This window comes from Myotis daubentonii, chromosome 7, assembly GCF_963259705.1.
Source record: "Myotis daubentonii chromosome 7, mMyoDau2.1, whole genome shotgun sequence".
NCBI lineage: Eukaryota > Metazoa > Chordata > Mammalia > Chiroptera > Vespertilionidae > Myotis > Myotis daubentonii.
The window spans coordinates 55,698,417-55,724,759 of record NC_081846.1 but is presented as its reverse complement, the minus strand read 5'-3'; the positions used below and the strand labels follow the sequence as shown (position 1 = coordinate 55,724,759).

Genomic DNA, 26,343 nt, shown 5'->3' with positions numbered 1-26,343 from the left:
TCACAATAAACAGATTAAGTATTGGAGCAAAAGTTTTGCCTATAAAGGGGAAATACTATTTTCATAATTTATGGTTTAGGTTTGGGGGTGAAGATCAAGCATTTTGGAAAAACCCTTGGAAAGGATCCATGCTCCTGGCCAAATGGGCTAGCAGCCGAATTTGTTTCTGGGATCATAGATGACTGCCTCTTGTTTCATCTTTTAAAAAAAACAGTCCTTATGCTGTCAGAAAGTGGCCTTTTTGAAGTTAGAAATCTAAAACTATGTATAAAAAATGCTGATACTCCAAAAAATGTTGGTTTTCATGCAGGCTCCTTTATTGACATTTGACATTTAGTAGAGGCAGGAAGATGCTATGGCATGAAGAGAAAATGAGAAGAGAAGTGATCCCCATCTCCTAGACAAGTTAGGCAAGTTTAAGTCTGGGGTGGCCAGAGGTCGGTGAGTACACAGACGCCCAGGAGGAGAGAGGTCCATGTCCCCTGGTAGAGCATGCACTTGGTCAGGTTTGTTTGTGTTATGAGTGCACTTCCTTTCTCATTCTAGACACCCCATTTAGGGAAACTCGTCCTCCTCTCCTCCCACTCAGTCCCATGGCTCTCTTACAAAATCTCTTCTCAAAAGTTTCCAGTCTGAAGCCAAATGATCCTACCGAGTGAGTTTCAAAGCAACCTATTAAACAAAAGCAACTTTTTAAAAAGTTTGAGCTTCTAACACTGAACTATAAAAATGTAAGAAAAGAATGACATGTTGGAGGCATACACAGCTTATCATTGCTGACCAGAAGGACTATATCAACTGAAAGTTTCTCATACACGGTATTCCAGCTGACAAATAAACATGTTTAATTACTAGTCTCTTTTCCACGCTGAGAGTTCACCAGTGTGGAATTGATGCATTATTTCTTTCCATTTAATAACCATACCAAAAGCACATAAACTTGCAAAGCAAACAAGCACTCATCTGAAAGGTTTCCTGAGCGTGGGCGAGAGTTTCCAGGCAAGAATAAAAATAAGCCCTTTCTCCTAATCCCCGTATCTGTTCATGGTACCAAATTCCCAGTTTCCTAGACGCAAACTCTTACACTCCTCTTTGAATCAGCTTCCTCCTTGGGTCCACCCTCTTTTTCACATTCCATCAAGGGCAAATCCTGAGGCAGTAAGTGTCACCTCCCTTCCCAGTGAAGGCCAGGCTTTCCTCCAGTGTTAAAATCCCCCCTGATATGGTCCTTGTGAGGACCAGACAGGACAGGCGGCCAGGCCCATCCTGGCTTCAAACCTGAGCTTGAGCTACTTACTCGCCTGAAGACTCATACAAATGCCAAGCTTTCCCGGATGCCTCAATCAGATGCAATCGCTCCCTATTTTGTAGCCTCTGTGGAACTTTCTTTCTCTCACATGACATATCCCACTCTGGTCTATATGATGTGTGAACTTTGTTTTCTGTTATAAGATTAAGAACCAACCCTGAGGTCAGGAAATGTGTCTGGTGCAGTGTCTAGCAAAATCAGAGGCAAAATGCTTAATAAATAATGGAATTCATCACCCACTTCTACTTGTTTAATTTCTCCTCAAAAGCAGTCTTATGTTTTAATCAGATTTATACTTGTAATAAAACTGTAATGCTAGTTTATGCCCATAAATTTCTAAAGTAATGTTGTCTGAATTTGTCAGACAGTGACTCCTAAAATAATGTTTCCTTTTGTGTTTGCACTAACCCCCTCAGGCTTCGAGCAAATGACAAATTACACACCTTCTCTATTCTGTATAATCTTGGGAGCTGCACACCAGACAGCTAACCAGGAGCTGCGTTTTGCATAACCAGCTACATTAAAGGGGATTATTTTGTTAGATGTCAGGAAAGACGAGTTCCTCCTTTATCCTCCTGCCTTTACTTTGAGCTTTTTATTCTATTGGCTATTCAAGGGTACTTAAGGAAAGCTGATTTTTCTAACAAAATCTTGTTCAATCTACCATGTCTGAATATCCCTTTTAGGATCCAGGAGGAATGAGTCTTTTTGTAGCCTGTGGCCAAACGGAGGAACATGGGTACTGCTGAGGGGAGGATGAGGATAATGAACTGGCTTCCTGAGTATATTTGGGAAGGTAGAAAGCACAGTGAGGTTCAGAGTACGGGCTCTGGTGTCCGACTGTCCGAGCTCAAGTCCTGGCTCCACCATTATCAGCTGTATTAGCCCGAGCAACAAGAAACCCATTTCACCTTCATTTTTAAAATGGAGATGATAATGCTGCTCATGAAGTTGTTCTTAGGATTAAATAATAAAACATTTGGAACTGAAACACAGCAAGGAGCTGACAAAGGCTATCTGCCAGCATTATTCAGGTATTTACACACATTATACAGTATTTTTTCATGTACACTGATTACTGAATGAGATGGGGAAAGATAAAGGGAGAGGTTGTACAACGGTAGGATTCATAGTAACCCAAAAAAGACATCCCGAGTCAAATCAAGCACAGCTGCCAAATAAAAATTTCAGAGGCTTTTATTCCTGTCACTACCTTCCCCTTCATAGGACGGTTAAGCACCCCCATGCGGATGCTACAGAAATGTAAGGTTCATACAAAGGAACATGGAATGGCCATAAAAGAAATTTCATCTGCTCTCACAGAGAAGCAGAGGATGGTCCTTAAAAAATTCTTGTGGTTATGACCATTATCTTCAGTACTGGCTTCCCAGTAAACTTTTGCTAATGCTACTATTGAGACTGGTTTGCCAGCAGCTTGTGCAGGATGTGGGCAATACCTAGGAGGAGAGGTCTTAATCATGCACAGGAACAAGAAGAAGAAGAAGTTCAACAGACAAGAAGGAGGGTTGGCTAACTCTCTAAATACCCATGCTCATCAGCATATTTTACCATGAGGAGAAACCAGAAAAGAGACATAACTGAGATCATCTGCCAAAATACCAAATGCACGCACACAGCACTGGAGATTGAAACTACTCATGGTAACGCTGAAAGTACTGGCCTACAGTTATGTTAATTTTGCTGCAGCATGGATTTGAATCCTGAACATTCTTAGGCAGAAGGCAGAGAGTCAGGTAGCCAGGAAAGAAGCGCAGCCCATCATCCAAGGTCCATATTTCAAGAAGGTTTTGCTCTAATTATGCGCCAGTAACTCTCAAGAAGGATTAAATATTGTGTTGATTTCTGATAAATGCCCACCCCCTAATGAGAGCCAACGGATAGTTCTAAAAAAGTGATAAAAATGAAGAAAGAGCAAAAAGGGGTCTAAGAAAGAGATGGTTCTCTATGGCAAAGTAGGTAATTGTGGGAATATTTTTGATGCTAAAATTATTTTTGTAAAGTTCTGGGACTTTCAAGTCTTTGGACTATATCTTGGTATGTCAAAGATCCACTGTCCATAAAATTTCTAACGTGCCAGAATTCATTCATACCAAGAAGGGAAATGAAGCAATCAACATGAATAAGCAATTATTCTAGATGGCTTATCCAAAAGATGAATAGGAAGATTTAGTTAAATACACTGTTGTTCCTAAATTCTCAAATCTGTGTTGACTTCTACTTAAAAAAATATATATATCACAAAGATGATATATTATGCTCAGTCTCCAACGCATCATGTTTTACTCTTTGACTGTATAGAATCTCACAGGAATACTGTACACAAAAAGGGAATTAAATCACAATTAGTGACTCAACATTTTGACTCAGTAGATTGGGAACAGGGGTGTAAGAGAGAGAAAAACAGAGAGAAACATCAATGTGAGAGAGATGCATTGATCGGTTGCCTCCTATACATTCCTGCAACCTCTGTTGCACGGATGACACTCCAACAAACTGAGTCACACTGGCCAGGCCTGGCATGCCTTTTTAAAAGTCTGATTATTTTCACATCTTAAATCACACTTTTCAGCAAAATGCCCACCTTTGTCTAAGCACTCATTGAGTTATTTATTATGTGCCATTCTATTATGCTAGCAATATTAGGAAAAGCCAAGTCCCAGAAACTGTTGCTATTAGTATTTTGTGTACTGAGAATCTCCTAGATCAATGAAGAAAGAACTCCTGAGGGGTAAAAATTAGCTGTTTTATAGAAGAAAAACAGTTGGAACTTAAAAAGAAATTCCATTATTTATCAAATAAATAAAATCTATATATGGGAATAAGCTATATAGTAGTAAAAGAAACAAAAATGGTATGCATTTTCCATACTTAATAGTGGAAAATACATCCTCTTAACTATTTTCACTTCTGGGGAGGATTAAAAAAAAGTATGGCAGTCAATAAAAAACACTTATTTTTAATAAGAGAAGAACTATTTCCCATTACTCTGCATTTCTGATAACTTTTACTTCCCTATCTTTCAAAGGAATCTGAGAAAAATTCACCAGATATAGTTTTCAGTACACCTATAAAATGCAATTTAAAATATTCTAAAATCTTAACTGGCTCTGGAATACAATACAGCTCAATATATCAACATTTCAATGATCTGAGATACAGCTCATACCAAAGAAAAAATGATCTGTCTGTCTTTCATTGTTGAGTTAAATACACCATTACCACCATCACACTAAGACACTACTTCAACTTACTTGGAAGACAGTACTTGAAGGGTAAATTACACCTTTAAAAGAGATCATCTCCTTTTATCAGCTTCTAATTCAACCCTACATCAAGAGCTTAGGGCTTGTAAGACTCAGAGCCTGACTTCAGAATGATGCTGAATGTAGACAATAAAATCTTTGGTCTGCATCTTTCATGTCTGTATAGCTAGAATACTACAGTGTGGAATCCATGTTGGGTATGTATATGTGTGTTTCTTTTCTGAACTAAATGCAGTAACTCTGGATACATTCAGGCTTCTTGGACTGAGTCCTTAAGGAACACCTGAATGACTCTGAGTCACCTAGCTTTAAATTAAATTCTGTCTTCAATTTGAAAGTAAGAAGCAGATCTCTTTGAGGGGAATGATTTTTCCTGCTTCATCACAGGATCATGGTTTTGTTTTGAATGTAATATCCTCTCATTTCATATAGTCTATAAATTCCAAAGGACTTCATATTTACTTGGGATTTCAGGACATTGGGACTGGCAAGTCCACTGTTACTTTCAGAATAAAACACTGAAGTTACTTTCTTACTTGGGTAAAAGTTGATTAATATTCTTCTTACTAGGATGCTTTCACTTTCAAATTTTACTGTAAAAGTAGGCTAATCGTTCTGGAATAGAAGGGATGATCATTTTATTCCAGGGTAGAGGAAAACCAATTTCAACAGATAGATTGCTTAAGAAACTTTAAAGTTACAGAGATAAATAGAGATGTATAGAGAAAAAATATAATCATTTCAAGCTGTCCACTTTCTTGATAGGTACGCCCTACTTTTTTTCCTGTCTCTCTGTCTCATTTATTGCAACTCAAGTTTTTCCTTTATTCAGAGATAAAACCTTATATATAGTCATTCTTAATCATGCTAGAGTCCGAATGCTTCTAACTCCAAGCCACCCTCTCAGCCTTCCCTGTCCCCAGGACTTTCTCCCCTTCCCTTTTCTATCACTGCCCTGGGGCAGGGCCACATCATCTCTTCCACTCCAAGAGTTATCTCCTCTGTAACTGAAGAAAAAACTCCAAACCTTTTGCTTGTTACTCAAGGTGCTAACAATATGGTCCCAACCTCCAGCCACATTTTCCGCTATGCCCACACTTTCCACTCTGGTCACCAGGCGCCCTGGATAACTAACAGTTGCTGAAAGGCAGATAGTGTAGCAAGAAGTGATCCTTGTGCTTTGTAGACCCCCAATCACTCTCACACCACTTGGGCTCCTCCTGAGGCCTGGAGGACACAATTATTTCCACCCTGCATGGAATTCTCCCTGTCCTTTAAGGTGGAGGTGTCGTGTCCTCATTGAAAGTTACCCCAATCACCTGGCATCGAGGTTAACAAAGCCTTCCTCTAACTTCTCACTAATTATAACATTTACTTTATTCTGTCCTAAATTATGGTTGTTGTTTTTTTTTATGTCTACCTCTGTCGATCTGTCATTCTTTTCTATTTTGTCTTTTTAAGAGTTGTACTATATTCAAAAGAGTAAGGAAACTCGCAGGGAATAGGAAACAAAGGAAAATAAAATAAAACTGCATCGGATAGTATAGCCAGGGTAACTGATTATATTTTAAAAAATATTTCCTTCTCATTAATAATAGGCTACAATGTTGTGAGCTAGATTTAATTTATTGTACTTAGAAATAAATTAGATCTACTGAATGAAAGGGGGAAAAATGGTTGACCAAGGTTGGTGTGGGAATGAGAGAAAGGCTGTATAAAGAGGAAAGAATGGAAATACCTCATTTTGTTTTAATATCATAGACTCTTTTTCTTTTAGAATAAGTTGTTAATACATTCAGTTATCTAGACCTGCCACGTGATGTCAATTACACAATAAGTGTTAGGAATCCTAACCAATGCCAACTCACACATTTGCTCCCACCGCAAACAGGAAGAAATATGAAGCAAACTGCATAAAGATACTGGCTTTACATCTTCAGAAAAGATTGTTTGAATACAATGAAAGATTTTATATGCAGTAGTCACTGTTGTGACAAGAAATAAATGAGGGATGGGCCTCAGGCTGAAACTAGTCTTCGGCAAGTGCTCCCCAAAAAGCAAAAAAAGCAAGCCTTCAGGAGGAGATGGTTATGTTAACATAACCTACTTCCCATCTTTCCCGGCTTTCAGGATCAGAATGTGTTTGGGTACCTTTCCTTTTCATTTTACATGTAGGATTACCTTCAAAGTAAGTTTTTTCCAGTAGATAAGATTTTGAGGAGCAAAAGACAGGCACAGGGGAAACTAATATTTGTTCATGATGACCGTTTCCAGGCAGTGGACCAGTTCCTTTCCTTATATCACTTGATTTAATCCTAATCACAACCGCAACCACAACCTCATGATATAAGTATTATACAGACTCTTAACTGAGAATTAGGTATGTGCCTAGCACTGCGGTAGGTAACTCTGGGGTACCAAAAACTTACCACGCTGACCACCAGGACTGTATAATCTAGCTGAAAAATCTGTGAAGATGACATATCAGCATTCCACACTGTCACAGACAAGCTGCTAAATAATGTGCAGGCACCGGGAGAACAGAATTACATGGGAATAAGCTGCTGATGGTGACACATAAAAAGAAACCGGTTTGGCTCAGTGGATAGAGCGTCGGCCTGCGGACTAAAAGGTCCCAGGTTCGATCCCGGTCAAGGGCATGTACCTGGGTTGCGGGCACATCCCCAGTGGGGGATGTGCAGGAGGCGGCTGATCGATGTTTCTCTCTCATCGATGCTTCTGACTCTCTATCTCTCTCCCTTCCTCTCTGTAAAAAATCAATAAAATAAAATAAAAAAAGAAAAGAAATAAATAGTGTGGTTCAAGCAGGAAGGAGGCCAGATGAGTTGGACTTGGACTTGAAGAATCAAGAAAGGGACCTGGAGAGGCACCTGAAGTGAGGCAGCAGCAGGAGCGAATGGTGCCCACCTGTCACGCGGTAAGAAGGCAGGAAGGAACCCCCAATTCCTCTGGCAGTGAGGAGGAAGATAGGCCTAAGAGGAAGCTGAAGAACTGGTGACTAAGAGGGCAACCAGAAATAGTCAATGAATGCTCGAAAGTTTCAAGTTGAGGAGAGTGAATCTGGCAAAATGACAGTTCAGAGAGGAAGGAGGTAATGTTGAGTTTGAGGTGCGAACAGGAGAGATAACCCTATAAGTGGGTGAGGCCACAGAGGAACAAGCCAAGACAACTAATATCAAAAGAGCCAAGAGCTGAGGAGGAAAAGTGGAGAATGAAAGCTAGAGCAGAGAAGGGAGACGAAAGGTTGGGAACTTGACGGCAAAAAGCAAAGGGTTAAATTAAGGTGGCAAGAAAATGGTAGCAATGAGAGCCCTCAATTCATTTTCCAGAAAATTCACCTGAGAAGTTTGAATGAGAGAAACAAAATGGTAACAGAGTCAGCTAAAGTATTTATATGCTTTTTCAGAAGGGAGTTAAGAATGTCTGAAGATCAAGGGGCAATAGATAATCCTTCTGTTTCCAAGATTATTTCTTTTCCTAAACTTGCTGATTCATTGTACTGATGTACTCTTTTTGAGTTGATAACTTTTTAGAAACAGGAAGCGAAGCTGCAGCTGCCTGGAGTAGTCAGTCACGAGGTCCCAACAAGATTTCTCATACACATTTCACAATTGAGAAGTTAACTAGGGCTGGTCGGCTTCTTTCAATAACTGTTCCTCCTTTCCCCCTACCCAGGTGGCTCAGGTGGTTTGGAACATTGTCCCATGCACCAAAGTCACAGGTTTGATTCCCACTCAGGGCACATACCTAGGTTGCAGGTTTGATTCTATGGGAGGAAACTGATTGATGTTTCTTACATCAGTCTCTCTCTCTCTCTCTCTCTCTCTCTCTCTCTCTCTCTCTCTCTCTCTCTCTCTCTCTAATTATTAAAAACAAACAAAAAGCATATCCTCGGGTGAGGATTTAAAAAAGTATTACTTTGCCGCAACCGGTTTGGCTCAGTGGATAGAGCGTCTGCCTGCGGACTGAAAGGTCCCAGGTTCTATTCCGGTCAAGGACATGTACCTTGGTTGCGGGCACATCCCCAGTAGGGGGTGTGCAGGAGGCAGCTGATCCATGTTTCTCTCTCATCAATGTTTCTAACTCTCTATCCCTCTCCCTTCCTCTCTGTAAAAAATCAATAAAATATATTTTTTTAAAAATATTTCTCCTTTGAACCCACACCACCTTAGCACCATAACCACTGTCACGCCCCTGTTGGTCCTTTATGCTACCTCCTTCCACAACCTAACACTGAAGCCCAGCCCTCTTAACTTAACAAAGTTGATCTACATTTTCCAGCATCCCGAATCTCTCTCTGACTTGGGGTGTGGCTGCTTTTCCACCGTCATCTACTCTGACTTGTCATTTCTCATCACTTTATATCAGCTTTTTCACTGCCATTTCTTCTAAGACTGTAACATCTGTATATTCTACTCTCAACAAAGCTTTTAAAAAATATTTTTTGTTTTCTTCTCCAGCTTTCACAATCTTCATGCCATTCTTGCCTTTAGACCAAGCATTATTTGCACGGAACCGGGTCACTATTACACACATTTTAGGTATCTAGTCCCATCTTTCTGTTAGGTAACCCTCTAAAATACCCAACCCCTTAGCGACCCAAATTACTTATTCCAATTATCCTGCAATCCCCACTCAGGTTAATTTGAAATTACTAAATTTTGTTTCTAAAATGTCTTTCTTTTTTTAGAGCTATGAATTTACACCTATCTTTTCTGAAAAGTTTCGGATACTCACTTTTCTAAAATCTCTAATTATGTCCATTGGGCTTTTGAAGCTCTAGGATGAGTCACTTTGCCATAAGATTCTTGTCATTTCCATGTCACCAACTAGTTATTCTTTATTGGAAACAATTAAGTCCGAAACAGGAATACCATTGCGCACACGTTCTCTCTCTCCATTCTAAGACACAAAACTGTCATCAAGTCAAATCTGGTATTTATGAGATGCTCTGTGTTCAATGGAATGAACTCTTGGCAGATACTGACACAGAGTCCTCTCTTACTGTATGTCTCGACTCTGTATAATACATATCGAGAAAACTCTCACTGGAGTTAAACATCAAACCTGGGCATTTGCAAATGATAGGAGAGAATGAAGTGCTACTGGTAACAGCAGGGAGTGATGTTTCCCCACATTAAGAAAATCCACATACATCAAAGAGACCAACAAATAAGGAATGAATTTTCTAGGAAAAATTCTAAAATGCTCTTCTACTGCATTTGGAATACAATTTGATTCAATGAAAAAAAAAATGCTGGTTCAATTTTTCCAAATAGATATTTACTATATACAAAACATGGCGTTACTCTATCATTTAATGGTGATCGAACTCCATCTCCTTGATGTGAAAACTCAGCTGACATGATTCAAAACTAGGTGAGGCACAATGTGTCATCTGAAATTCTTTTCCCTCCTCTTAAACCTCAAGAATTTGAGGGGTAGCTTCATTCTGTTTCCTACGAAGTTGTATTTTTAGCACCTTAGACTTTACGGCGCTCTATCTACCTGTAATTATGCTGCAAAAGGAGATGATGATGCCAGTAAAGGCCAGCAGCAGACAAGACAGCAGAAGGCCTATTTGTGATCTTGAACAGCTGCAGTAGGGCAGGCCGTGCCTGGCAAAGTTCCCTCTGACGCCGGGGCCAGGCATGACCAATCCTAAGAGCCAGACTTGCTTTCAGAATAGTCCCCAGCACAGGCCATGATTTCACTGTCCTAGAAGCAAAGGGCGGCCGTCGAAGTCCAAGAGGGATGATCAAAAGCGTAACACAAGCGAAGCACAGGGAGGGTGCTAAGATGAGGTTCGTCAAGCTCTTCAGATCCTAAAGAAACACCAGTTGCTGCCCCACCCTCCTCTCCAAAGCAACACAAAGGAAAACCACCACCACCACCACCACATGGAGGGCCAGAAGTTACGTTTAGTTCTAACTTGGAAATACTAACCAAGTAAGTTCTGAAAATGTTTTTTCTTAAAATGAGAATAAGTCTAATTATTTCACCCAGGACAACAGAAAAATTGATGCTACTGATCGGACGTTGAGAACTGGGAATATTTTTCCAGGGAATGGGAAGCATCTATTAGTGATGTCTCCTTTCCCGGGTCTTTAAAATCCCTTTTGTAGGGGACCCTTACTTTCTTTGGATAAATAAAAGACGCTGTTATATGTGTAGGCTTTTACAGCTCAAAGTGATCAAAGGCCTTTACGTCTTTACACCACAGTCCTTGCACTGCACAGTGCTTCTGGCTCCTTGCTTTAAATGAGTGCTTCCTCACTTAGTGAGTTCATGGAACTGCAGCGAAGCAGCACATTTATATCCTATCGACAACATTAGTGTAGAATGCAAACTTACTGTGGAACTTTACACACGTGTGCCCATCTCTCTTCACAAGACTCAGAAAGGGTGGCAGTGAGAACGGAAACAGGAAGATGGGGAATAGAATTCCCAAGGAGAGGAGGGTGAAAAACCGGGCCACAAAAGTACAGGTGGCTAATGAGCACAGGCGACCGTTTCCTGGCTGGAATTACGAGTTTTACACAAATTTAGGATAAAGGTCGGCAGTAACTACCTTTCTGACAAACAGTGACAACTAGAGTTTCTGTTATTATGTGACAGATTGGCCCCTAGATGTGCTCCCGCCAAAAATGAGCACTCCTCCAAAGGACTGAGCTACATGTTTTTAAGTAATTCAGACTGTACTTCTCATATGCCAATGAAGTCAAATTCTACTGAGAAACTGCTCCAATTTATTTTGTTACATGGGCATATTCTGGTGATATTAATGCTGACCGGAGAAGTGCCCAAGGACTTAAAATCTGGAAACTATCACTGTGTCGATAATGAGGATTCACAGATCCATCTTGTGCTGAACCTCTCCTAGAACACAATTTATATCACTCTATAATCAGATCAAAGAAATATTTAGCAGCTAAAAACAATAAGAGCCACTGCTACTTACGGCTGACACAGCTTCACCAGGTCCTGGTCTGTGGTGTTGGGAGGCAATCCTCGGATATAGAGATTCGTTTTGCTTAGCTGATCCCATCCTGAGTTGCTACTGCTGCTGCTGTTGTTATTACTGCTGGTGGTGCTGGGGCTGGGAGGGGCCATGGGGTGGGCTGGGACCAGAGACTGCTGAAAAACAAAGAGGAGTGTTAGAAAGACTAGACTAGGTGGAAGGTATTCAGCACCGTTCAGAAGCTGTTTGATCTGCAACATGAAATCAGGTTACCAAGGTATCAAGACAGATTTTCTTAAGCTACTTTAATATATAAACTTTAATTTATACCTTAAAAACATGTTTGTCCTAAAAAACAAAAATAAAAACAAAAAAAAACCTCCCTTTCAACATGAAATTAACAATAGGATTTTATTCAGTAGAATATTCTGATGGGCACCTTAAGTATGACTAAATTTATGTAAGATTAATTTAGTCACACATTTTAAGGAACATACCTACTGAGACTTACAATTAACTTGCATGCAGTTATGTGGTAATATTTTTAAATACAGTAATTTAGAGATCATTAGACTTTTGAAAAGGTTTTCACATTCTGAAGAACATTTGATTGAAAGTTGCTAATAATTTTATTAAGATGAGTTGGGCGGAAAAAACACACAATTACTCTTCAAGTGTAAGAAAGTTAAGAGTCCAATCAAGATGCTCAAATAAGGAAAACTTCACCTAGTTCTATGATAGGCATACAGCTTCATTGAGACATCTGGGTAAGACCGACAGGAACTCTGCCTTTTGCTCTGGCTAACCTTATGGAATTTAACCCCTGTGAGAATGGTGAAGTATCTGGAAACCTCCTTAGGCCTCACAGCAAGCAACATCTTTTGTAAAGCTTGCAACCAGGGCTCAGTGTGGTTTCACAGTCAGCAGCCACCTAGGAAGAATGACTGAAACTGTGCTCACACCAGATAACGCTCTGTTAACCAATCGAAAGCAACCACAGCCTCCGCCCCTATGCCACACACATGACTTTTGAGGAAGTGAGTTGGTTCGGTCTGAGATGGAAGTGAGCACACCCCACGGTGTCCTCACAGCAAATGCTCAGCAGCTTCACAGCAGGACAGAAATGTTTTCATCTCACACCTTCTAAATAACAAATATACTAATCCAAGGACAGCACTTAGGTTTAGTAACAGCTTGAAGAAATACAATTAAACAGACATTCAACCAAAATGTAAAATCTTACAGCTTGATCTTTACTACCACAAACAAGAAAATTAGGATTCTCTAAGACACAATTAAATTTCACTTTGGTTCAAAAAGCAGACCCCTTGCAATAAATGTAACCTTGCATAATCTCAACTATCCATGATGGACAGCTGGCTCTGCACCCAGTTTCTGCCATGACCATCCTAGTTCGCCAGTAGCCCAACACACTGGGATCCCCATTAATCTGACATGAAAGCTTTCGCTTCTTTATGTCCTACTAGAGGCCTGGCGCATGAATTCGTGCACAGGTGGGGTCCCTCAGACTGGCCGGCGATCGAGGCCTATCAGGGGGCCTGCCGGCCAACAGGAGGGACCATGGGAGGTTGGTCTGCCAGCTGTATCTCCCCGCCCCCGCCGCGCGACCCCCCCCCCCCCCCCCCCGGCATCGGGGCCCTGAGGGAGGTTGGCTGGTGGCTGGGGGGGAGGGGCCGTGGGAGGTTGGCCAGTGGCCGGGTGGGGGGAGGGGCTGCGGGAGGTTGGCTGTGGGATCACACTGACCACCAGGGGGCAGCTCCTGCGTTAAGCGTCTGCCCCCTAGTGGTCAGCGTGTATCATAGTGACAGGTCGACCAGTTGTTCAGTCATAATGGTCGCTTAGGCTTTTATATAGAGAGAGATACTATGCAGATGCTACTTCTAACTGTCCAGGGTCCATAAGTCCAAACACCACTTTACCTCATGAGATTTGCTTTTATAAAAAAAGTAGCAAGAAGAGTTAACAACAGTCAATGTAAAAATAAAGGACGGACCTGAACTGGGAACATCAGTATTACTTAATCCAAGACAAAACCTGCCTGAGATCAAACCCCATCAAGTGTCTTTGATTTATTAATAAGTCACTGAGCTCCAATCCTTTCCTCTCGTCCCTGGCTTTCTCTAAGGGACAGCGAAGCTGGGTTTCTAGATGTAGAACTAAGAATAAGCCCTGTCCCTTGTTCTGCCACAGGTGGGACCTCAGACCCTCAGCCATGCCACATGCAGAGGCCTGTGTTTCTTCTCCAAAGTCACTCAATCCTCTGCTAGCTGCTACCTGGAAGTAGCCAGGCAGCCCTATTTCTCACTTCAGCTAACAGAGGTGCTGGGAAGTCACACACAGCGGCCTCTCTGTCCCAAGCCTTTGATTTACACAAGAACCCATAGCTGTGGACAACCTAGGCAAGACTGAGTTTTTTTCTTAAATCATCTTTGATGAACATCCGAGAACCTGTCCTTGCCACAAACCTCCCTGTTCTTCACTGCAGGACCCGGTATGTGCAGAGCAGCTCGTAGGGGGATGAAACATGGTCACCATGGGTAAGACCTGGAGACGACTGAAGGAAGCTGTGGACCAGGGCTCCCCTCACCCCTCAGAGGGATTATACCAACACAAAGCAATGGACCATCACACATTTCGGAGATGGCATTCCTAGTCTACATCAGCTCTAACCTCTGCTTTGCTTTGGGATGGAAAGTGGAGGGCCGGGTGTGGACCGTATGATTAAAAGAAACATTTAAAGGTATGATTTATGTAGAGTTTATTTGGACATGAAAGTAGTAGGTTTTTATTTATGTATTTACTTTTGGCAGAAGTAGAAGCATGATTTACATCTCAGAATTTGCACAGCTGATTTAATATATCTTTGACAGGCCTCCGTATTTATTACAGTAATATTTTCCAGCTCTGGAAAGTAGGTGGGGAGCATGTAGTCTGTCCCTTCCTGCTTCCCCTCTGGTCTGCCCTAAGGGAAAAGAGTTCTCCTAGTACCCCATCCCAGGTGGGAGAAGGGGTTTCCTGAACGTACCCGGAGGGGAACCGACTGACATCTGGTGAATCCTATATACACTGAGTGGCCAGATTATTATGACCACCCCATCAGTACTTCATTGGGCCACCTTTTGCCTTCAATTCTGCGGTGATTCTTCTTGGCATTGACTCCACGAGATGTTGAAAGGTGATGCAAGGAATCTGACACCAAGCCTGATGAATAGCACTGTCCAGTTCTGTGAGATCTGATGGTTGTGGAACCAGCTGCCTGATGGCTCTTTTAACTTCGTCCCACAAATGCTCAATTGGATTGAGATCTGGTGATTGTGGAGGCCACCTAAGCAAGGTAAAGTCTCCCTCATGTTCTTGAAACCACTCCTGCACAATACGAGCACCGTGGCATGGCGCATTGTCTTGTTGGAAGAAGCCATCTCCATTGGGATACGCCATCAACATGATAGGATGAACTTGATCAGCAACGATACTTAGGTATGTTGTGCTATTCAGACGTTTATAATGATCTGGCCCTCTAGCAACTTCAGCGTGAAATTATAGCTAATTTGCCTACAAACGTCAGGTGGTCATAATAATCTGGCCACTCAGTATAGAACAAGTTCAAATTCACATGTTATCCTAATGTCAACTATTTCTCAGAACTCACTGAAGACAGAGAAAGATATCCGAAAGAGAGAAGCACTGAATTATTCTAGGTTGTCAACTTTTTATTTCCTGATGCAGAAAATTTTTCATCAAAGATTAAGTTTTTAGAACTTGCTGAAAATAAAAATTTAAGTCCATATTCAAAGAAGAAAATTCATACACAATAAAGTTAAATACTCCTAAATATTCAGAATGGGTTAATGATAATCTAAACCTGTGAGTAATAACTTGTCATGTATTGCCTGCTTAGTATGTGCCAGACATGGTGCCAGTTGCTCAATGTGCATTACTTTACCAGTGAGGCAGGTACATGATTGTTCTCCCATTTTGCAGATTAGGAAACGGAGTCTCAAGGCGGGGGGTGGGGGGTGGGGTGGGGTGGAGTGGGGGTTAAGTAATGTGCCAAGACCACACATTTAGTAGGAGGCAGGGTTGGAATTTGAACCCAGGTCAGCTGGACAACAAAGCCGGAACCCTGAAACAGTTCTCTAAATGGCATCCCAAACACTGTCTACTATCTTCTAAAAGCCCAATTTGTAGTCTGATTTTCCTGTGCCCAGCCTTCCTGCAACCTTACTATATTCAAATTTCTCTAACATATGACAATACCATTGGTGGCTATGTTTTCCTAAGAAAAGCAGTCAAAGGTGCCTTTAAATTAATTTAATGAGCAAACAGCTTGCGTGTGTGTGTAACAAAGTTAGCTTTAAATAGGTTGGTTTTTAAAAATTTTACCTTATCTATCTTTTCATTAACAAAAATTCCGGGGTATTGAGGCTGAACAGAGAGCACTTTAGGAAAGCTCAAGGTAACCAGTGAAGAACTAGACCCTCCCTCCCAGACTGAAAAGCACTGACAAGTCTTCAACTGCAACTTCAGAACCGGATTACCTCAAAGCAATGACATTAATAGCACAAATGTTAAACTTAAAAAAAAAAGCTTACGAAGGGAGGACCTTTTACCAACCTCCATTATCATCACTGGTTGTCCTTTTACATTTCGCCTCTCAAAGCCCCCAAGCTGTCCTGTAATTTGAGAGACACCCCCCTTTCCCCTGGCCCTGGATGAAGTCTGTAACTGATTTACTGGTGCACAAATTCACCTAATTAAGGAACTGTGTGTGTGTGTGTGGGGGGGGGGGGGGAGATACTACAGCTAAGTGCTGACTCATCCTAGTACCAGTAGTCTACCTCAGAGCATAGCAGTCTATTCCAGCCTCTTCTGGCCCAATTGCACTGCTTCAGGTCATATAAACAAGCTACCTACCAAAGCTGCCTATCCAAAGGCAGGGGGAAGCGAGCTAATTCCCTGTTCATAACATTTATGGGGGCTTAATTTGCATGCCAAAGTTGATAAAAAACACAGTCAGTGGTAAATAAATGGGGTGACTCCATTAGCATTCCCTGCACAAGTGGGTGTGGGCACCAGCAGGAAGAGAGCTTGTCAGCAATCAGGAGGACTTCCTGTGTGGAAAGCACTCAGGGAGGACTTCCTGTGTGGACAGCTCTGAGGCCTCCATCCTGGCAGGAAGGCCCACGCGCCTCCTCCATTAAAAGACAGGATGATGAACAACAGGCACATGACAACTATACCCACAGCAAATCTTTCCCTCTCCATCACATCACACCCCACTAAGCAGTCTTCTCTTCTATATGGAAACCTAAAAGTCTTTTACAAAAAAGGCAGAAATTAATCATGTGTGAACTAAAATGTATTACTAACCGTGTGCATTACTATAGATGTCTATTCAGCAAAGACAATAAAAAAATAAAGACCTACCATAAATTCTATTGTCTCATTTCCTTCCTATTTCTAATAAACTCAAGAATAGTGCTCTGGCCGAAACCGGTTTGGCTCAGTGGATAGAGCATCGGCCTGCGGACTGAAAGGTCCCAGGTTCGATTCTGGTCAAGGGCATGTACCTTGGTTGCGGGCACATCCCCAGTGGGGAGTGTGCGGGAGGCAGCTAGTCGATGTTTCTTTCTCATCGATGTTTCTAGCTCTCTATCCCTCTCCCTTCCTCTCTGTAAAAAAATCAATAAAATATAAATTAAAAAAAAAAGAATAGTGCTCTGGCCAATCTTATAGCTGAAGCTGTCCTCTCCCCTCCCCCTTACTTAGTAACTGCCCTAAGAATTCTAATACATTTTGAAGAGAAAAGAAACCTACAATCTGCCTTTTCATTACCCTCACGTCTTCCTTAAAGTTATCATTCTTATAGTTTAGGAGGTTTATAATCCATAATTGCATCCCCACCCTGCCATCTCCCCTACAAAGAGAGAGAGAGAGAGAGAGAGAGAGAGAGAGAGAGAGAGACCGACCACCTTATCCACAAGCAAAATAATCACTACAGTTGCTCCTGAGAATTGGCAAAAGTTATGGAACATTATCATTTACACCGGGATATAGGATAATATCAAGCCTGGCATGAACTGAGTACTATGTAAAGATACTATATACTGTACTAATCACACACATTGTTCCTCTCCATAAGCGTTTAAGATGTGAAAGAAATTGAGCAATTTAAGGGAATTATCAAGCAGGAAGAAGGGAAAAGCATCCAAATGAGGATATTTTCTTTGTTTCCTTTTAGAAACCTGAGTGGCTCAAAAAGGGCTAGGAATAGTAGCTGAGAAAGATAAAGGCACAGGGAGCTGGGACAGTACACAAGCTCAGCTTGGGGGCACGGCGGGGGGGGGGGGGGCGGGCAATTAATGAGAGATGAGAAACTGGTCAGGAAGCAGATGTTCTTCCCGGTATATCAAACTGAAGAGACAGCATCTATATTAATGAAACAACAGTGCCCCTTTACACATACAGGTCCTTACTTTTCCATAATGTGGGGGAAGGGCAAATGGGCATGTATCATTTAATCCCATTTGATGTTAGGATAGCAAAGCTTAAAATCACATGGCCAACTAGTTAATAAAACTGGTTCTCATAGCTATGTAAGGGTGGGGGGGGGCGGGGGGGAGGGAGGGTGTACTTAAAATATTAGGGGGACCATTCTATAAAGTATATGATTGTCTAACCACTATCTTGTGCACCTGAAATACAGAAAAATACTAAATGTGAACTATGATGGGAAAAAAAGATGGAAAATTGTATGTTATACGTTTTTCATCATTATAATAAAAAAAATGGTTCTCATATCATCACTGTCCCGTTTGGTGACAAACTTTGCAGCCTTTAAGACTGTGAAATGGAGAAACAGGTTATTCAGTATTTGTGGTTGGATTACACCTGTCAGAGGAGAGGGGTCCATATTGTTGGGTTGGCTGTTCAAATATAATCTAAAAACAAAAATTCCCAATAGATTTCACATTTCATATTCTCAGAGATGCCCACCAAAGCTGATCCCTGCATGTAAAGCTATAATCTCTTCAGGTAAAAAATTTTTAAAAAAGGGGTGGGGGCTTATATTAAATAGCCTGTGGATACAACATGGCTGACTCAATGGATGGAGACCATGTTGCAGAAATGAAAACCAATTTTAACCAAAGGGAAGAGATCTTAATTAAAACAACTTGGACAAGCTCTTTGTGGTGGAGGTAGTGGTTGTGAAGGAGTAAGAAGAAGAAAGGGCAAGTAGGTGCTGAAAATCCATGGTAGAAAACACACCATAGATACATGTGATTCCTGAGGTCAAATTTCCCTTCAAGGTTCCACCAAGAAGCTACATTCCTTATCATTCAAATGCCTTTTAAAGATCTGATTCTGTGCTCCTGCATGAAAATCAGTTCAATTGTTCCATTCCCTCCAAAGGTCTTCCCAAGAACCCCACTGATGTCACAAGTTGCCTACTGAGAACTCTGGGCCAAGAAACACACCAGAGTTCTTTTCCTATTTGTTCCTTCTAGTTTCTGTAAAAGCATTTATAAGAGGGGAGATGGAAAAAACCAACACGCAACCTCCATTAATATATCAACTCATCTTTGACAAAGGAGCAAAAGCAACACAATGGAACAAAGATAGTCTCTTCAGCAAATGGTGCAAGAACAACCGGACATCCATATGCAAAAAAATGAATCTATACACCAACCTTACTCCCTTTGCCAAACTTAGCTCAAAACTGATCATAGATCTAAATGTAAAACACAAAAATTCCTGGAAGATAAGAGAAAATCTAGATGATCTTGGGTATGATGCCTTTTCAGATACAACACCAAAGACACAATCCATGGGGGGGGAGGGGGGGGGGAGGATTGATAAGCTCGAGTTCCTTAAAATTAACAACTCTGCCAAAGACAATATTAAGAGAATTAGAAGATAAGCCAGAGATTCCCAGAAAATATTTGCAAAAGATGTATCTTATCAGGACTGCTATCCAAAATATATTTTTAAAAATCTTAAAATTCAAAATAAGAAAACAAACAGCCCAATTTTAAAAATGGGCCAAAAACCTTAATAGACACTTCACTAAAAAAAAAATACAGTTCTAGCAGGTTTGGCTCAGTGGACAGAATGTCGGCCTGTGGACTGAAGGGTCCCAGGTTTGAGTCCAGTCCAGGGCACATGCCTGGGTTTCAGGCTCAATCCCCAGTAGGGGGCATGCAGGAGGCAGCCAATTAATGATTCTCATCATTGATATTTCAATCTCTTTCCCTCTCTCTTCCTCTCTGAAGTCAATAAAAATATACTTTTTAAAAAAAGATATACAGATGACAATCACATGAAAAGCTGCTTCACATATGTCATCAGGAAATAAGAATTCAATAAAATTTTAATTTAATAAAAATTAAAACAACAATATACTACTTACTATACACCTATTAGAATGGCCAAACGGTGCAACACTAACACCACCAAATGCTGTGGAGAATACAGAGCAACAGAAACTTGCATTCATTGCTGATGGGAACACAAAATGGTACAGCTGCTTTGGAAGAGAGTCTGGAGGCTTTTACAAAAAACTAAGCGTACTTTTACCAAATGATCCAGCAATCACACTCCTTGGTATCTACCTAAAAGAGTTGAAAACTTATGCCCTTCCAGGGGCTCTGGGGAGGGAGGAATGGATATCTAGAGCAAAGAGGATTTTTAGGGCAGTGAAAACACTTTGTATGACATTGTAATGGTGAATACTGTTATTAAACATTTCTCCAAACCTATAGAGTATAAAACACCAAGAGTGAACCCTAAGGTAAACTATGACACTTTGAGTAATTATGATGTGTTCACCTTTGGTAAAAAATGTACAATTCTGGTGAGTGATGTAGATAATGGAGAAGACTATGTATGTGTGAGGGCAGGGGTATATGGGAAATCTCTGTACCTTCCTCTCAATTTTGTGGTAAACCTAAAACTGTTAAAAAAAAAAAAAGAGTCTTATTTAAAAAACCAAAACCCAACATATAAATACCAGACTGAAGGAGTTAAATCCAAGTCATTCACCAGAAAACTGGAGGGCCAAGAAAGGAAGTGAGGGGATTAAGCAATAGGTTCAAAACTTCCTTACCAGAAAACACATGCATTGGGAAGGAAAAGCTTTTAACAGGGGGCTCCTGGCCTTATCTACCCTTAATTGCATCACATATAATAGGGTAATATGGTACAGTTTCTAAAAATAGTGAGAGTTCAACCAAGGGAAGATCAGGGACGAAGGAGCCTGAGACAGAAAGGCTGCAGAAGGCTTCACAGAGGGCTAGACAGCTGGGTGAGCTGAATATTAACGACAAGCCATTACCAATAAGAGGAATGGCAGTCCTGAAAGGGGTGGGTGTGAGAGGAGAGGAGGAGACCACAAAGATACAGACAGGAGGAGTCATTCTTCATGAAAGTCAGTGGGGAAAAACACAGCCTTGGTTGGTTCAAAAGATATGCTAAACAACTTGATTTGGGGGTGGGGGGTGGGCATTGGGAAGGTAGTAGGATAACCTAGAAATTGAAGACAGAAAATGGATAGGATGTCGTCAGGTATTACTGTAGAGAGTCTCTGAGGGAGAAAAGAGAATTTAAAGATGATAAACAATCCTAGCTGGCATGGCTCAGTGGTTGAGAGGTCAACCTATGAACCAGGAGATCATGGTTCGATTCTCAGTCCAGGCTGGTGGGGGGTGTGCAGGAGGCAACAGATCAATGATTCTCTCTCATGATTGATGTTTCCATCTCTCTCTCCTTCTCTCTTCCTCTCTAAAATCAATGAAAATACATATTTTTTTAAAAAAAGATTATAAATGAAAAGGACAACTGGTGGGAAACATAAAACTAGGGAAATTCTTTCCCCTCCTCTCTATGAAAAGGTACATAGAATAGAAATGTTACTGGATGGAAAAACCTGGATACCTGGATTCAAATCCTGCCTTGGCCAGGGATTGGAAGGTCACATCTGGGAAGCTCAGTTCCGCACCTGGAAATGCACAGGTGAGGCTGGGTGATCCTGAAGCTCCCTTCCAACTCTCACTGCTAACACTGGAATAAAGGCTTCTTGCCATCGCCAGCTAAGGCACATCCAGACGCACACAGCCAGGACCTGTGTTCTCCTATCTGCCTGCCAACAGCCAGAGAAATGGAGCAAGAGGTTAAATCGGCAGACCAGGCCAAGCACGGATTCACTGCCTCGTCACCAATCACTACAAGGAAATATTATAAATACATGTGCTATACTAAAATCACACCTAAAGCTTAAAGGAGCAAAACAGATTTTATTGATGTAATATTCAGAGTTCCTGAAACCAGAGTGTTCTTAAGGTGAAAATATTATAGCTGAAATTACCTTAATAACTCAGATCTATCCAGACTCTATGCTGGTGAATAGCCTGGCTGGCATCTTTTTGTTTCCACGCGTAATCAGTCTAGAAAGGAGCCTTGAACATTCTGTTTAATCGTATATGTATAAGGAACGTGCAATAGTTCTAAAACCGCCTTAAAGCTCAAAACAATAAGCCAATTACATCCTAAGCAGCCGGCTATTAGAACAGGGAAAACACAAAACCCTGCCCAACTCCAGGTGCAAAGCACTCTTCTGGATTCCAAACGCAGGTGTGTGGAAAGCGCCTTTCTCCTCCTCCTGAGCCCCGCGTGGGCGTGTGTGTGTGTGTGTGTGTGTGTGTGTGTGTGTGTGTGTGTGTGTGTGTGTGTGTGTGTGTGTTCAGATCCACACCAGTTAGTTTTCTTCCTCAACACAAAGCCTTGTGAAGGGGACAAGAATGAACTCTTCTTTTCCTTTTTGCTCAAAATAAGTTGAAAGAAGAAAACTTCCTACGGGAAGTGCAGGATCATCTTTATCAGGACAGTTCAGAACACCTCTGTGGGGCTCTGCGTTTCCTGCCTCATCCCGGCAGAGGTAGGCTCCCAGCGCCCCAGCTTCCTCCCAGCTGCTTTGTTAAAGGCCATGCACAGCACAGTTCGTATCTTCTCCCAGTATTTCTGGTAAGAAAAGAACTACCGCTGAGGCTGCAGAAGCTCCAGGGTGGAAACACTCTATTTTTAAATATCCTTTCTTCACATCAAACAACACTTATTGAAAGTATTGTAAGCTGATTAACTTAACATTAAAGACAGAAAGATTATGTATGAGTCAGCTTATCCAAAAATAAAACTCCAAATGAATTTATTCAAGTTATTTATTTATTTTTTTTAAACAGGCAAAGGGACATGTGAATGAGCTTACAGTACTGCGGGTTTCACAAATTAGCTCCTAGAGAGAAAAAAAAGCATTATCTGTACTTTCAGGAAACTGAATGAGTGTATGAAATCTCCTCATAAAAACTTTAAAAATGAAGTCTTATCTGAGTGTTGTGATATGTCTACAACCAAAGTAAAGCATCAACAGAAAGAAGTTTTCAGTCATAAAAAACGAATGATTATATGTCTGACTCATGATAAAATCCAGCAGCTTAAATCTGATACAGTGTGGGAAATCAGTACAGAAAAGCTCTTTATTTCATACCTGTGTGTCTGTGTAAATGTCTCCATGTGTGAGTAAATAGAAGGGAGTAAGTAGATAGTTGTCTCTGAGAGACAAAACACAGTGTTGTTTTTTAAACTTTTTTTTTCTTTTTGCCAGAAACCCACCTAAAAAATTAACTTTTTGCCTGAGATTTCAATCCTATATACACACATACTGGCACAGACATACAGAAGTGAAACAAAAATTTTGTGTTATTTTCCTTTACCATATGATATGCAATGTACCCTAATATTATCTTTTCTTGCTGACAGCAACCTATTAGATTGATTAGAGAGCCCACTAATATTGCCACTTGCAGGTTAAAGCACAGTGGTCTGCTGCCTTTCTCAAATTCTGATGAGCACAGAAATCACTTGCTTTGGAAAAATGCAGCTTTCGACTCAGCATTCAGGTGAGGCCAAGCTTCTGCTGCTCTTGCAAGCTTGTAGGTGATGTCCACGCACAAAGCAAGACTCAAGGCAGTGAGGGTGTGTGAGGTTGAATTTCAGAAATGCCCCTTTCCAGCTTCAAAAAGGAGAAAGCTGCATCTACTCACAACATGAGATAAAAATCTTGTTCATCTGATTTCCAATCAAGTATCTGCTCAGAATCACAAAATGTTAGAGCTGAGAGAGACATCAGAGATCACACAATTCAATAACTCTCCACTGGAGATATAACAGAATCTTCAGATAGGTCTGAGGAGTGGAGGTGGGGGCAGTATTTTTTTTTTATCAGAGGGTTTGGCTTTTAAAATGTTGAGAAACACTGATCTTATCCAACCCCTAACTTTTCAGGAAACCTGAGGGCCAGAGAAGTCAAATATATATATCCCCAAGGTCATATAGCTAATTGAAGGCAGAACTAGGTCTCCATGCCCACCCCTACTGTCAAAAAGCACTAGTCCTTGTTTGGCACAAACACTGTGGCAAGGATGAAGGTACATGCCATGTTTTCTAAGACTCTTAAAAAGGAAACTTATATGCTAGTCCTGTTCAGTCATCACAGGAAAGAAGGTACCTATTCTGTACAGCCTCTTTTATACCTTGTATTCCCCATCCACCCTGTGATTTAGATGCCTTACTTGGATGTTCATGTCTACTCTATGCTAGACGAATAGTTTCTTGCTTACCAAAAAAAAAAAAAGGAGGGGGAGGCTTATACCATCTATTAAATATATAATTCTTTAAAAATTCTTGTGAATGTTGCCATGTCTATTTTTGTGTTTATAATAAAAAATTGTGAATAGCACCCGCAGTCACTACCTGTACCATCTACAAGAAGATATAAAAGTCAAACAGATTATTATAGCACGTAGTAGCCCTTCTGTCAGAAACGTACATTCAAGGGCACCTGACAATTTAATGGGCTTAGATGAGAAAGCTTTGAAGAATCACCAGAATTGTCCAGCCACCATCTCCAATCCTGTTTCCTTAAAAAAAAAAAAAAAAAAAAAAAGGTTGTAAGAATTTTCCTTTCCTGTGTAACAGTGCTGGCTATTTTCCTGAAGCATCACAATGACTATCCTCATATGAACAGGCATGTGGGCCCTGCTCCCAGCAGCTGGCCAGTGGATTTGGGGAACTGCTTCTCTTTTGACCTTATCAGCATTTCCCCATTTTTGCAGGGGCAAGTTCTCTGACATGTCAGACTTCTCTTGACGGATACGACACACTTAGACGGAATGCGTGCTGGTGCCAGCAGTCCTCAGGTTCCTCCCTGTAGGGAGCCAGGCCCTGCCCTGCTGCCCAGTCACTCGGGAGTGATGCTATCATCCTTGGAACACCTAGTGCCCTGGAAGCTAACCAATCCACACGCTGGCCCGGACCACTGCTCTCTTCATCCTTTCTGAGAGAGAAACTGAAGAACTTCATTTTGGCGGTAAGCAGAATCTGGGAAACAGTTTCAATATTTACGTAAACCAGACATGGCTTTTTTTTTCTCCCCTTTTAGTTTTTAAATTATTTCGCAATACTCTTGATTTAGAGTAGGGAGTTGTTGCTCAAAAAGAAAAGAAAAGCTATTAATCTCCCTGGATATCTTTTTATTTTCTTTTTGTAAAGTACATCAGAAAGCATCTGTTTCACTACTATACCAAAATGAGCCAGATGTACACATTGCTGGTTATTGAAAATGTCAGCGGGAGCTTCTTTTCCAAGGGAGCCTGGACAGAGACCCAGAACCTCTGTGTGCCTGAGGGGTTTGGTGTGGGGATCACACCACCACAGCAATACGGCACTGTTACTACACTTGGGTTTTACCCACCCTTCTTTCTTCTCATTTTATTTAGCTTCATTATAATATAAAATAAAATATATTTTATCTTTTCTTCACATAATCAAAATATACCATCTTTCACTCTCAACCCCAATCCCAGATTAACCTAACTTACTAAGTGACAAGTACCCAAAGAGAGTTTCATTAGTCTCTGTCCTTCTAAATGCATAAAACAAGAAAACAAAACCATCCTTTCCCACCCCACACGGACAAGTTTATGAAGAAAATTGTGCCGAAATGGAAACTGGCTTTGGGCGACTCTACACTCAGTGACCAGTGAGGAGGACCAGCTCTCTGGATCCAGCCCCCCAATCCGCAGCAGCGAGTAAGCATTTCCAGCACAGGAACGGGAACAGGCCGGAGCCCAAACACTGCCGTGGCCCCCAGCCCGTGCAGACAGGAGCCAAGCCCCAGCTGGCCTGCAGCCACGCACAGATCACCGAATTCAGTGAACATAAAGCAGGAGAATCAAAACTTCAGAGCAACCCCAACACTGTCAAATCAGTTTGCTAAAGAAGAAGAAACGCAGGATGGGAATACAGTTTTTAAATTTCTATTTCTCCAGGCAGAAAACACACCTCCTAAAACTTAAGTCTTTCAATACTTCTTTTACATTTTGTACTAGATTTTATCTCAAAACAGTACTCTCTGCCCAATTTAAAAACCAGAGCATAGAACAAAGAAATGAACGAAAAAGAATTGGGGGGGGAGGGGGGGGAGGGGAGAGGGGGTGAACGAGGGCAGTCAGAACCAGGCACGGTAATTTCTAGTATGGGGAAAATTTAGGAATGAAAAGGCCCTCTCGCTGCCTTTTCTACACTGTGATCAGTGAGGACGCCTGAGGAGCGGGTCCACACCTCACCACAGAGAGGACACTGGCTGCTATTCTGCTCTGCCCTGCAGCCCAGGGGTTGCTCCAGATACTTAAGAA

The 26,343-nt window shown here is 41.3% G+C and overlaps 1 protein-coding gene across 10 annotated transcripts in view; it reads right to left on the bottom strand.

Annotated features, from left to right (window-relative positions):
- Nucleotides 1-26,343, bottom strand: part of RBMS1 (RNA binding motif single stranded interacting protein 1) — a 227,662-nt gene that overhangs the window by 88,002 nt on the left and 113,317 nt on the right. For 8 of the 10 annotated variants that reach the window (XM_059704294.1, XM_059704286.1, XM_059704291.1 and 5 more), the window contains exon 2: nt 11,576-11,751. In XM_059704294.1, coding sequence (XP_059560277.1) covers nt 11,576-11,751 — 176 coding nt within the window. The remainder of the gene's footprint in view (nt 1-11,575; nt 11,752-26,343) is intronic. The other 2 variants (XM_059704287.1, XM_059704290.1) reach the window with 1 other exon arrangement.